Source organism: Phytophthora sojae (assembly GCF_000149755.1).
Source record: "Phytophthora sojae unplaced genomic scaffold PHYSOscaffold_2, whole genome shotgun sequence".
NCBI classification, from domain to species: Eukaryota; Oomycota; class Peronosporomycetes; order Peronosporales; family Peronosporaceae; genus Phytophthora; species Phytophthora sojae.
This window is the reverse complement of record NW_009258116.1, coordinates 5,959,327-5,972,697: the sequence shown is the minus strand read 5'-3', so window position 1 is coordinate 5,972,697 and position 13,371 is coordinate 5,959,327. Positions and strand designations below refer to the sequence as shown.

General features: G+C 55.3%; 4 protein-coding genes across 4 annotated transcripts; 3 read left to right on the top strand and 1 right to left on the bottom strand.

The window, feature by feature from the left end:
- Nucleotides 1-953: 953 nt before the first annotated feature.
- On the top strand, nucleotides 954-2,912 carry PHYSODRAFT_325775 (hypothetical protein; the record flags this gene model as incomplete). The annotated part of the gene is made up of 1 exon (XM_009521679.1): nucleotides 954-2,912. The coding sequence occupies one exon, from the start codon at nucleotides 954-956 to the stop codon at nucleotides 2,910-2,912; it is 1,959 nt and encodes a 652-aa protein (XP_009519974.1).
- A 137-nt stretch (nucleotides 2,913-3,049) lies between these two features.
- Nucleotides 3,050-3,970, top strand: PHYSODRAFT_424253 (hypothetical protein; the record flags this gene model as incomplete). The annotated part of the gene is made up of 1 exon (XM_009521678.1): nucleotides 3,050-3,970. A coding segment is annotated over one exon (921 nt), but the record flags the coding sequence as incomplete, so codon positions are not given.
- A 3,602-nt stretch (nucleotides 3,971-7,572) lies between these two features.
- PHYSODRAFT_325773 (hypothetical protein) lies at nucleotides 7,573-9,304 on the bottom strand (the record flags this gene model as incomplete). Its single annotated transcript, XM_009521677.1, has 5 exons — nucleotides 7,573-7,741; nucleotides 8,513-8,727; nucleotides 8,802-8,981; nucleotides 9,049-9,153; nucleotides 9,236-9,304. 5 exons carry the CDS (start codon nucleotides 9,302-9,304, stop codon nucleotides 7,573-7,575), a joined length of 738 nt encoding a protein of 245 aa, XP_009519972.1.
- Nucleotides 9,305-9,707: 403 nt separating this feature from the next.
- PHYSODRAFT_325772 (hypothetical protein) lies at nucleotides 9,708-12,355 on the top strand (the record flags this gene model as incomplete). The annotated part of the gene is made up of 6 exons (XM_009521676.1): nucleotides 9,708-9,826; nucleotides 9,869-10,082; nucleotides 10,151-10,464; nucleotides 11,742-11,928; nucleotides 11,970-12,149; nucleotides 12,239-12,355. The coding sequence occupies 6 exons, from the start codon at nucleotides 9,708-9,710 to the stop codon at nucleotides 12,353-12,355; spliced, it is 1,131 nt and encodes a 376-aa protein (XP_009519971.1).
- Between the last annotated feature and the right edge of the window lie 1,016 nt (nucleotides 12,356-13,371).

Here is a 13,371-nt window from a genome sequence, read left to right as displayed (position 1 = left end):
AAGGACTTAGGACAAGCTAACATTTTAAACAGAGTTGATTTTACCTCCTTCTTCACAAGTGGTCTTCGCCTTCGCAATACCGGGCACGGGATATACTTTGGCCCACCCGACGCTATGCAAGTCGACTTACACCCCAAGATCAAGGAACCTCGGACGCCAGGATAGCTTGGCCCAGCGTCCGTCAACCCTCACTTCGACCCACCGCTAGAGGAAGCGGCAAGCAAGGAAAGGAAAGGAAGGTCACACACCGACCACAAGGCAACCCCAGGCCAAGATCACACCTGTCGATCTAGACAACCCCAGACCGAAACCGCCACAACTACTCCGGCACAGCGTGAAGCATATCCGCGTTGCTGCCACAAGTTCCCGCTGTCCACCAGACAGTCCAAGACTCAACCCCAAGCGCGTCTTCTCGAGATCACCCGAAGAGCGATCCAGCCCACCGACGGGTACACAAGGTGAGGATCAGCAACTTCACGGGAGATCGGAGTACCCCCTCCGTTAGCCGGCAGTTCGGGCGCCGTGTGCAAGAGGGCCCCCACGATCTGCAAATTTCGCGGATCCCCTTCGCCACAATGGTGCGCGTGCCCGGATCTTTGAGTGACTCGGGATTTCACCGTGAGTCCCTCCAAGAGTATGCGCAAGCCGAGTTTGGACAAGGGAATGAAGCGTCTACAGAGATCGGATAGGCGTCGACACCGCTGAAACATGATCGATCCGCGGATCAGCAGAGCCTAGGGAGGAGCTCTACCGACGGAACAGAGGAAGGCCCGGCAACGGACCTAAAAGAAAAGCCTCAACCTCCTCCCCAGGTCCCCTCGGGGACCCCCGCAGGGCACGATGGGAATCGTGGCCTGCCGGACGAAAGTCCACCGGCGCAAGCCGGAACCCAACCACACCGCGCTAGATCGACCAAGAAGAAGCCAGCAAGATCGAAGTCGTCGCGGAAGAAGATGAAGGCTCCAGACTCCGATACTGACGATCGAGCCGATCTCACACTGACCGTGGCTGAGGATCAACTCGCTGTAACGTACTACAAGAAGGAGCTGCACGCTTTCCTGCTTCAGGACGATGTGATGAAGCTCCTCCGGCCAAACCTCCTCGGCGATCTTGCGGGACCGGTGTCACAGCCGACCCCTGGATCGGACAAGTTGGATGCCGTTCAGACGCTGCTACGGCTCTTCAAGGAAGTTGGTATCATCGCAGGAGTGCTGGATGTGGAAAGCCTGTTCCATCTGAAGCTCAGTACGATCCAGAACTCGGCCCAGAGGCTGTTCCTGCTACTGAAGCCGTTGGTCGGTGAGTCGAGTCGATCCTTGAAAGAAACATCAAGATCGCCCCAGACGCTATCGAGATCGACACCCGCCAGATCGACGCCTGCGCCCAATCCGGGTGGCCAAACTCCGACGTCATCTCCGTACGTGTCTGCAACAGAAGACGTGGAATCTGACAGTGTCGATGATCCGCCACCGCGCATGACGCTAGACCCTTCCGGTGCCGCTATGTTAAGAAGTCGAGCTGAACGTGCTGAGCGTGAGGTGGTTGTGCCAACGCGAGAGCCGAAGGGCGTAGCAACTTCAGTGCGACACTCCCCGGAAAGACTCGAGTCGTTCTTCCAAGCGGCCATGGAACGTTTTCTGAAGGAGCAGCAGCTACTTGGTGTCGCGCTGAAGTCGCGACCGACCGAAGATCAAGATGTCGAGATGGAGTCGGTTGGATCACCAAACCGACACTCTGCGTCAGGGGAGTTTGATCCTGACGACCTCGATCTCAGTTGGCCTATCCGCGCGGCGGTAGCAACAACGGCTACTGCTTCGCCTGGAGGAACTGGGACCGCACCACGCATTCGTGTGTGTGCAATGTCGGAACTGAAGGAGTTTTCCGGAAAGGACGGCGACGAAGATCGAGCTCGATCTTGGGTCAGCAAGGTAAGATCGGCTTTCGTCCGCGATCAAGCGCCTGATGATGAGAAGTGTCTGGCGTTCGGTGATTTGCTCACTGGTCCAGCGCGAACCTGGTATAGGCAGCTGAGCCGAACAACTCGTACCACGTGGAAAGACCTGCTCCAGAGTTTCCAGGTCCAGTATTGTGGGCGTGGTGTCTCGGTTGCCCGCCAGTACTACCATGCTCGGAAACGATCTGACGAGTCGCCTCTGGAGTACCTCCACAGGTTCAACGTCGTAGGCCTGCGGACACGTCTACAAGTCAAGGACGGACCGCCGGACGTGCGCCGGGAACATGTGGAACACTTTATCGAGACTTTGGATGATCGCGATCTAGCGGACCAGCTTGCCCTGCTTCGGATTCCCGACGCGGACACTCTGGAAGAAGTTTTGCGATCTCGCCAGCGTGCCGAAGCGCGACAGAGCAAGACGGTGTACGGCTCGATTGAGCCCCGCCCGAAGCCGCAAGCCGCCGCCGGTGCTCGCGCGGTACGAGCGATTCAGGTGCAGAGCGACAGCAGTGACTTGGATGCAGGATCCAGCGACTCGGATGAAGAGGGAGATCTGCGCCGAGTGTACGCGACTTCAGCCAGTAACGATCATGGAACGACTGAACATCGCTCGGCCGGCCGAGATCGGCGTCCACCGGATCAAGATCGAGGCCGTCAAGATCGTCGACCGGGACATCTCTCTAAATCGATCGACATGGGGCCGCCCCTCAAGCGGTGCACTCATTGCGGGTCTACCAAACACGACGATCTGGGATGCTGGAAGCAGCTGACGTGTGAAAAATGTGGCAAGCATGGTCACCCGTCAGATCGCTGTCTCTTTGTCTGCAAGGCCTGCGGCAAAATCCACGACGAAGGAAGCTGTCCGATGGAGGAATTTTACAATTTGATCCGCCAGTGGTACAATCCCACCAAGCACGGGGGCATGTTGCCCGAGTCCGCGGAGAAGATGTTAAACTAGGACGCTCGCCGGGTTGGAATCCGGTACGAGACGAGCGTTCTCAGTTCTGCATCTTTGCGTATGTCGAGAAGCAGTCGCAGTCGACTGTAAGCAAACCCATCGACAATACATGGTATCTTCAAAAGAAACCTACGGCTGCCATGTCAAGTCTTCACCAAGTTGATGACTACTCAAGATCGAGCGTGAAGATGGCTTTGGATATTGCGTTGGGGGAGTCGCGTGGTTACTGGAAATACCATGTGCCTGACAAGAAGTTCAAGCAAGCGAAAGCTGTAGGAAAGATCAACAACGAAAAAGCTACTCTGTTGTTTGACAGTGGTGCCGAAGTGTCTATCCTAGACACCGCCTTTTCTCGTAAGGTGGGGTGCTACATTGACGAAAGTCAGACATTGGAGTGCGAAGGCGTCGGAAAATCTCCATACATGGCGGAAGGACGTGCACGGGTCAAGATCACGCTCGCTGGATCACTTGTGTATTTTTTCGATGATTGGGTGGGTCCGCCGACCGGCGGTCAGGACTTAATCATCGGCATGGACTTCATGGTACCGGCGGGTATCCGCCTCGATCTTGCCGACGGGACAATCTGCCTGCCTGACGAAGTGCGGATCCAGCTCGCTGGGAGACGTCCGCTCTACGGAGACAAGGTGGAGCAGGTGACCTTGACCGGTTACCGCGAGATCGACATAGCGGGAACCGTTGAGGTGAAGCGGCGCACAAGATCAACAGAGCATCAGAAACTCTGGGTTACGCGCGGCGATCGGTGGGTGCCTACCGTGACTGGTGGATCGGGCAAGATCCGCTACCTGCAACTGACAAACGTGAGCGATCGCGAGTTAGTGCTGCATCAGGGTACGCGACTCGCGATGTGGCTGGCCGGAGATCGAGTGCCGCGCTTACCTGGGTATGTCTCCGTTGGATCTCGCAGGTACGCGGAGTGGCGGAACTTCGCGTACCAAGCAACCACCGATGCTACCAAGGACGTGCCTGAGCCCGCCGACGTGCAGGGGTCTGCTGTGGAGCGGCCGCAGTACACAACGCCGACGGCGATCTTGACCCGGCCAGCGAAAAGTGTAGAGGTGGCCACTGTGCACACCGAGTGCGTGGCGTCCAAGCGCCCCGACGATTCCAACCCGGAAGAGTCGTACGGCAACCCCACCGCGTCTTACTCGACGCCCGGCAGGGACGAGCAGCCCAAGAACAGCGATGAATTCGGCACGGGAGAAACGCGCCATGATTTCGCCACTTCGCAGGGGGCGGAGAGACCATCGGGTGATTACGACGCTGGAAATACAGCGTGCGACACGGATTGTTTGGAAGATCAAGGCTGCGATCGGCCCCAGTCGGTGCGACATGGTGCATCTAATCAAGATCGAGTGGTTGCGACGGGTGGAAATCAGGTGTTTCATCAAGATCGAGTGGTTGCGACTGGCGCAAATCAGGCGTCTCATCATGATTACGGTGGTGCGACAGGCGTAAATCAGGCGTCTAATCGAGATCGACGGGTCGAAACGAACGAAAATCCAGCGAGCCCCAGCGTCAGTCACGAGACGCGTAAACACGCGTCGGGAAGTGATCTTGAAGCTGATCCACGTCCAAATGCAGTTGACCCGGAAGATCCTGAAGTCTGCATCACGGAAGGCGGTGATCTCTACGCGGAAGATATCGAAGGTCAAATGGCAGTGCTCCCGGAGTTCACCGCGACTGACGAAGTCGTGATCACGGATATCCAAGTTGGTGATCCTGGCGAAAACACGCCGGAGGAAATCGACCGGCTGCGGAAGATCATCTGGCGCCGGAAGCACTTGCTTATTGGAAAGGGAAATGCCTTACCACCGGCCGCAAAAGGTGCGATCTGCGACATTGACGTCGGAAACGCGAAGCCAGTCGCTCAGCGTTGCCGTAAAGTGGCGCCACAGTACCGCGAGAAGCTGGAGCAGCTAATCAAGGGGCTCCTGTCGGCCAAGATGATCATGATTTCAACGTCCCCTTGGGCATCACCGATCGTGGTGATCGTCAAGAAGAACGGGGTCGACATCAGACTCTGTATTGACTACCGTCTGGTCAACAGTCTGACACGTTTAATGGTCTACCCGATGCCGCTGATCAACGATCTCCTCGAGGATCTCGACAAGGTGCTCTGGTATTGCTCGCTGGACATGGCTAGCGGTTTCTGGGTGGTAACGATGACAGATCGAGCTCGTGCGATCTCCGCGTTCATCACTCCATGGGGACTCTACGAGTGGAACTGAATGCCATTTGGACTGAAGAACGCGCCACAGATCTATCAGCGGCTGATCGACAACGCACTCTACGGCTTCCTCAAGATCACGGACAACCAAGATCGACAGGGACAGATCGATCTGGTCAAGGACGGAGAACCAAACGTAGAGCAGAAGACATCTGTCCTGGGCCGTCGATCTTATATCGATGACATCTTGGTCACGGCCGGTTCGTGGGATACGCTGTGTGAGAAGGTGGAGAAGCCGCTAGATGTCTGCGAGGAATGGAACTTGCCGATCAGCGTGGCCAAGAGCTTTTGGGGATTGAAGAAGGTCGACTACTTGGGACATCGAGTATCTGCGGAAGGACTGGAAGTTCACCCGAAGGATCTATCAGCATTGGCCAATCTGCCGTTTCCGACCACCCTGAGATCGATGCAGTCATTCTTAGGCAGTCTCAACTACTACAGCAGGTTCATCGAGGACTTCGCGATCTACGCTTCAGTGCTGTACGAACTTCGTGAGGCCGACTTCTATGAGATCACTCGGAAAGCCAAGATCGAGGTCGGCGCAGATGAAGTCGAAGCTGGTGAACGCCAAGCTGACAGTGACAAGTGGGGTCGAGCCATCACGGCATTTACGGTGTTGAAGGACAAGATCGTGAAGGCGCCGATCGTGAAGGCGCCGATCCTGCAGCACTTTGACCCAGATCGGGAACCAGTGGTCGTAGTGTACGCCAGCAAGTGGGCGATCTCTGCGGCGTTGATGCAGGAGCACGATGGGGTGGACAGGCCAATCACCTTTACCAGCCGCACGCTCAAGCCGAACGAGATCAACTATGGAATGGTGGATAAGGAGGTTTTGGCACTGCTCCGGATGTTGGATGTCTGCTACACGCAACTGGTTACCAGATCGATCAAGGTCCTGACCCGATACTCAACATTGGCGTGGCTGGTGCATTCTTCCGGTTTGCAGGGACGCCTTGGCCGGTGGGCGGCGCTACTGTCGTCGTGGACATTGGAAATCGTGAAATGCACGAAAGGAGACGATGAGATTTTGGGAGTAATAGCCGCAAGTATCACGCCCCGATAAGATGTCGATTCAATCCTAACGTCGATCTCTCCTCGGAAACGACCGCGACAAGCTGTCACGATGCCACCTCCTACGGTGGAGATTGATGAAGAACTGTTGGTGGTTAGCTTTGATGGATCGGCTCGTGTAAAGCGAAGTGGGGGGCTTACAGCGCGATTGTGTGGGGCTTGCCCGACTGGAAGGTAATCTCCGCCGCATCTGAGTACAAGATCGATCTAACGGTGAATGAGGCGGAGTACCATGGATTGCTCCTCTGTTTCGATCTTCTAGCAAACCTGGGCAGGGGGCGGCGCCTAATTATCTGTGGCGACGCCAACTTGGTGATCCGTCAGATGCGTGGAGAGATCGAGTGCAAGGCTCCGAGGTTGGTACTACTACGTCAGAAGGCCATGGAACGATTGCGATCTTGGCCCAACCACGCATTTCTTCACATGAAGCGTGACTGGAACCAGAGTGCAGATCGACTTGCAAGCGCAGCACTGCAACGGGAAGGTGGATCAGTCGTTTCAGCAGACGGAGAACGCGAAGATCTGGGGACGCTCAACCGACTCGACGAATTATTGGTTCCTCGATCTGACGCGGCGGTGATCAAGATCGCGGCGGTTACGAGATCGAGGAGACGAGCAGCCCCACAAGTGTTGGATGAGTTGATGGTACAACGAATGCGGACGGAGCGCATCTGCCAGGCGCAGGATGAAGAGAAGTGGATTGCCGATCTCAAGAAGTATCTACGTGGGGACGTGCAGGACCTTACCTCGGCGGAAACTAAAGCGTGTGCCAAGATTGTCGATGACTACGAGGTCGACGAAGCTGGATTGCTGTTCTACTGCCCGCCATCGAAGCGCTCTGATGAAGGTCGTGATCTTGTGATGACCCACCGCTAGAGGAAGCGGCAAGCAAGGAAAGGAAAGGAAGGTCACACACCGACCACAAGGCAACCCCAGGCCAAGATCACACCTGTCGATCTAGACAACCCCAGACCGAAACCGCCACAACTACTCCGGCACAGCGTGAAGCATATCCGCGTTGCTGCCACAAGTTCCCGCTGTCCACCAGACAGTCCAAGACTCAACCCCAAGCGCGTCTTCTCGAGATCACCCGAAGAGCGATCCAGCCCACCGACGGGTACACAAGGTGAGGATCAGCAACTTCACGGGAGATCGGAGTACCCCCTCCGTTAGTCGGCAGTTCGGGCGCCGTGTGCAAGAGGACCCCCGCGATCTGCAAATTTCGCGGATCCACTTCGCCACATAGGGATTTGTGACGAAGCGCCCGTGCTCTTTTCTCAGGTTACTAGACCGCTCGACCTTGGCCCTCGCTCAGCCCTGCACCACTTGGCTCAGCCCTGCTTAGCGCTGCAAGAGCTCCTTCCACTGAGCGAGCACTCCCACCCACTTCGCTGGAGTTAGCCGCTTGAACGCTTGGCTCAGCTCCGACTCGGGTCGGGCGAGGCGTGTGTTCCTCACTCTGGGATCCCCTTGGCGGTTCTTTTGATCACGGCTACGCTGTGGGCCCAGACTTGCGTCGGCCACACAAGCTGCTGTCGATGTTGAAGGTCTCCGGAGGTGTTCCCAGACGAAACTTGCTCTCCACTTGGCAAGCCCCAGTCCGCACGTGTCCACAGCCCGACATGCTCCGGGTTTTCCGTAATGAACACGACACAACACAGAATATAGCCTCCACTTCCTCTCTTTGGTTCCGGCTCATAATCACAACACCCCTTCTTTCTCGGCCGGCCTGGGTCTGGGCCGAGTTCGCCTTTATTTCTCTGAGCCTGGGCGAGGATCGTACCAGCTTCTCCTTTCTTCTCGTCGAGTCAATCAACGACCCGGTCTGGAGTTAGTGACTCGGTTTGAGCCTAGATCCAAGGCACTCGCACAAACCCTGGGACTACCCGCGCACCAGGCCCACAATGAACCGATACTAATAATCAGAAAATGCACCGGGGTACACCAATGTCCCCAAGCACACAATACAATTACCCTGCAAAACCCTCAGAATGGATCACCTTCCACCCGAAAATATGAAATACACCCTAAGATGTACCAGTAAGATGAAATAACTGTACTGCCGTCGCACCGAAGTACTCTGACAACGTTGATATGTTAGCTTGAATTTGTGTGAATGATCGCCAAGACACCTTCTGGCCAAAGACCTCCACCAATTGCGTCCTTCGGGGCAAAACGAACTCTGTTTAAATGTTTACACATGCACAAACTAGGACTGGGCGCAATATCCTCCTGGGTACACACTGACTTGCTGCGCGAAGAGCGTCGGTTGTATACTTACCGGGCGTCCTTGCAGATCCGTCCAAAATCTTTGGTCTTGGCCAATGCGGCGGCTCCACGCCGGTGCGCGTCATCGTGTAGCTGCTGCAGGCTGTTGAGATCTGCTTGAAGTGTCCGCGATCTTGAGCGGTCGCACCCAATGTAGGCAGGCTCCTGGATGATACACCGTATGAGTGTACTCGCCGGTACCACCAACTTCGCCGTCAGTACCACGGTCTGGATTTAAGTTCAGCGACTCGTCACAAGGCACTTCAACTGGACTCCAACAACTCCGCTCAGGCCCATGCCACTCCACTCGGCTTCTCGACTTGGGCAAAGACTTCAAACATCACATTCGAGGCTGGGCTCGGACCCCACGTCCCTCCGCTCAGACCTTCGTCCTCGGCCAGCTTGTCGACTTGGGTGAAGACTCCATGACCACAGTAGAAGCTAGACTCGGGCTCGGCACCACCTCGCCCGGACACCTGCTCCTTGACTCAGCTCGGCATCGTGGACGACGGCTCCATAACCACTGGGGGGGTTGGGCTCAAACTCCACCCGGCTCCGCTCAGCTTCTCGACTTGAGCGGGGACTCCGGCCATCACACTCGAGGCTCAGCTCAGACTCCGCGTAGCTTCTCTCAGCTTCCGGACTCAGCTCGGACTTGGGATACCCAACGCCAGACATCTCGGGTCCCAGACAAACTTCGCTCAAGCCCAGGATCTGAGCGGCGCTCCGCCCAGACCTCGGTCTCAGCTTCCTTCGTCACACGGCTCGTGCCCGACAGTTGGCGGTCCAGATCCATCGCGGCCATGACGCACTTAAAGTCTGCCTGATTGATATGGGTCAGCTGGGCATGGGTTTGGTGGCGAAATCCACCGAGCCTTTTCACAGATTCCACTAGATCACACGCCAGCCGGAGCTTATATTCATTGTACGTTTTGGATTTCCGTAAGCTAAACCCTCCCGGGTCTAAGCCTACCGGACGAACGCTATACATCCTGGATGATAAAGGCGTTCACCCGCCTCGCCTCATATTATCCAATCAGCCGAAAGGAGCTGCACATCCGAAAAACTATCTGCCGAGGGATGCAATGACTGGAGGAGAGATAGGTATCGGGACAGCCCAATGCCCGCGCCTCTCTCAGTTCAAAACGGACAGCCAAACAACAAGTGCAACATTTCAATTACGACCAAGACTCTCTCCCTCGCCCAAGATGACTCAAAGTCTGAAGCCCAACTCTTCGCTGGGCCTGGAGCGCTTCTCCGGCAACAAGCAAGAGTTCACTATGTGGGAAGATAAGGTGCGCACGCACATCGACGACCTCGGTCAAGCGTACCTTAGAAAGTTGCTGGAGTAGGAGCTACCGGACGCCAGGGTCCTCATGGCTACGTTCCTCGATGGTCGACCTGAGAAGCCAGTCGTCCTCTCTGGGGATGATGCGACAGCGGAGGTAGTGCATGATGGGCGCTGGGAGCTAGCGCACTGGAACCGGGCCCGCACGGCCATACAGAACCTGTTCAACCAGTCGCTGCCGAATGGGTTCCTGTCCACCCTCCCGGACACTGTCTCGATGATGGACCCATGTGAGGTGTGGGGGCTTCTAGAGCAGGCTTATGGTCTGGGAGATGCGGCGACATCAACGAACTGATGAAGCAGTGGGGCCGTGTGTTGGCATCCAACTCGAAGGATGTTGGGTCTCTGTTTGCTCGGCTGAAGAAGCTGAGGAACGAGATCAACTGGAAGACTAAGGTACTGGTAGGTCAGGGGATGGTGAACGAGGCATGGCTATACATCGAGGTCCTGTCGCAGCTACCGAGTGAACTTTGGGCGAGTTCTGTCTCGATGACGAACGCGATATTCACTGTCGCCAATGTGGAGATGAGGCTGCGACGTGTGATCGGCGACAAGCCGCGTCAAGAGGTGGTCCCGTACATCGAAAAGAAGAAGGCAACGAGAATCTGCTCCGTCAAGTAGGTCAGCGTGAAGCGAAAGGGCACGGATTGTGTTGAGTGTTTCTACTGCTTTGAGGCAGGCCACTTCAAGAAGTCCTGCCCAACGGTGAAGACAGACCGTGACCCTGCCCGTCCCGGTGGTCAGCTTTTCCGGACGGACATTAAGACCGCGCCGGGTGTGAAGAAGGCGAAGAAGACCAAAGTGATGCCGTGAAGGTTGGTGACGGTGACTACGAAGCGTCATCGACCCCCCCCCATCAAGTCAGTTCCATTCTCTGCCTAGTCAGATAACCATGGTATCGGCGGCGTACCTCTTTCTCGACCTGCTTCAAATCAAGCACACGCGTCGGCGATGGGTCATATTCACCATCTCCCATGGGAACACCTCCATCATCTCTGAACAGTATCCCGTCCACTTACCCTGTGAGTGGTCGCCCTTCTCCAGGCTCATCTCCAGTGACGTCTTCTCGCTGGGTGACTTACCAAACTCCAAGACTATAATGAGGTTGGTATATCGGCTGCCAAGATATGACCGACTATATGTTTACTGTGATGAATGGTCTCTAAGTAAATATACGCAGTTATTCAAACATAAAGCAAAGTCTCGCCCTGAACGACAAAATACAATATGACAATGCACAATACAACCCAACTGAACAAAACAAAACACAATACAACGAAGCAAAGCACAACAAAGCAAAGCAAAGTGCAACAAAGCAGTGCCTAACGAACTGTGATCTCCCCCGGGTGCACCCGCCCGGACGCGCAATGTATAATAGTGCTGCGCATGCCAGGATCTCGTGTCAGCAGGGCGACCTCTATCGCTGGGAGTCATTGGATTTCGTAAATGGGCAGATACGCGAATGCTAACACTGTGGACGATTTCGTTTTAACTAAACACATAAAAATGTTGACCGTAAATTTGAGTCGTGATTTACGAAGTTGCTAACATCCGCTAATTACAGCATATTTCGCTTCTGTCATCTACGGTATCCAGTCCAAGTCGGGGACATCCATCATAATACGTGTAAGCAATCTCTTCTACCTTATCTAGAAATATAATCAGTTTTTATCATAGGTGTTCCTATTCCAATTTCAAGAGACCCCTTATTAACCCTATCGTTACCAGAATGATACATCAAGTATCTTTTTACTTAGATAACTGAAACAGCAATTTTCTAAGCCACGGCAGTATCCTCGCCGTTTATGACCAATCATACAGGTAAGAGGGATAGGTAAAACCCCACGCTATTGTGTCTTCTGTAGTATCTCTATCAACACTATTGTGTCCCCAGGGGCACGGACGCGATCATCGAGCACAACGCCAGCGGCAGCCGCACACAGGTCGCCGCCGGTAGTAGCGGCAGCAGCGCCACCAGCGACATCGCCAGCAGGGTCTCGGACGCGATGGAGGTGGCCGTGGCCTTGGAGGACGCGGTCAGGGGCGTCTCCGCCGACATGGACACGGCCACGGACGCGATGGTGGCGGGGGACTCAGGCAGCAAGCATAACGGCGGCCGCAGCGCCGTGTGTGCGCCGGCAACATCATGACCACGGAAGCTTTGGGCGTGACCGTTGTCGTGCTGGGGGTGGTCGTGTGTGCCTCCACCGGCACGGAGGTTGGCAAGAATGTGACCGGTGACCAGACAGCGTGCGCAAATGCATCGACAGTGCGGAAGGAGACCGTTGTAGAGGTGCCAGAAGTACCGTCAGCGGCATCAACAGCATGACGTCCTTTGTAGAGATCGTGTCCGTACTGGAGGTGATCGGTGGCAACTCCGTCAGCATGTAGTCGGACGCAATGGTAGCGGGCGACTCGGGCAGCGCGGGCAGCGGCCGTGGCAGCGCCGTCAGCAGCATGACCTCAGACGTGGTGGTGGCGAACGTGGCCGTGCTGGATGTGGTCTGAGGCGTCTTCGCTGACATATACATAGTTGGGAGTTATTGTTATGGTTGGAGGCGGGTGGAATTTCTAACAGTATCCTGTCGGATTATACGCAGTGGAGTGTGGTTAGCTTGCCGCTATGGTGCACCAGTGGTAAAACAGTATGTTGTCAGCCACGAGCTAAATTCGCATTTACGGCATCAAGACTAGCGGGGGCAGATGGAATAGGTGTGACTTAGTGCAGTGAAGTATAAATGGTTAGTTGACTTTGACTATCTTGAAAAAATGATGTGAGGTTACGCCTTGGTGGCTGCGTTAGCCTTCTTTTATTCTTGGCGGGCCTTCAGAAATGGACGGTTAGCTACATAAATTGGAGAGGTTCGTCGCAAGTTGCCATCGACAGTGTACACTTGCTTCGGCAAGTAAAACAAATGGTATTTCTGCCAGCAAGTCCAAGTTTGCTGTTGGCACAGATGCTGCTTCGTTGGGTCAACAGGGTATGTGCGCTTGCACAACGCAACTCGATGGGTCTCGCAGTAGTCGGTTTTCTCGGTAGGATCTCTGCCCTCGAACTTCCACACAGTGCATTTCCGCATTGAGCGACTCCTTCCCTGAAGCACCTCCGAGGACGCTCTTGCAACACACGTTTGAACGTGATCGCCCGAAGACTCGGATACATCTGCCGACGCCGCGGTTTGGGTCGTCGTCGGCATTGTTGTCGTTGTCGGCTTCGCAGCATACACCATTCCATGTTCCCTATCCAGAGATTTCTTCCAGTCCCCGTTGAACAGTTCTCGAACCAGTGATGCCACAAATGCGCGATGACTATCGCGGGCTCTTGACCTCGTTTGGGCTGTACCTCCCGTCGAACGAGACTCCTCGCTCTCACCACGCGCCAAACTATCGCAAATGTAGGCATTGCATCTGGCTATATCAAGCATGACCATCGCTAGTTTTTTATGCCACTTCTGAAATGAGTGGTCATCGGCTAGAGAAAATCGTGCACGCAGTTGGTCGAGCCGATCAACACCTTGCATCGC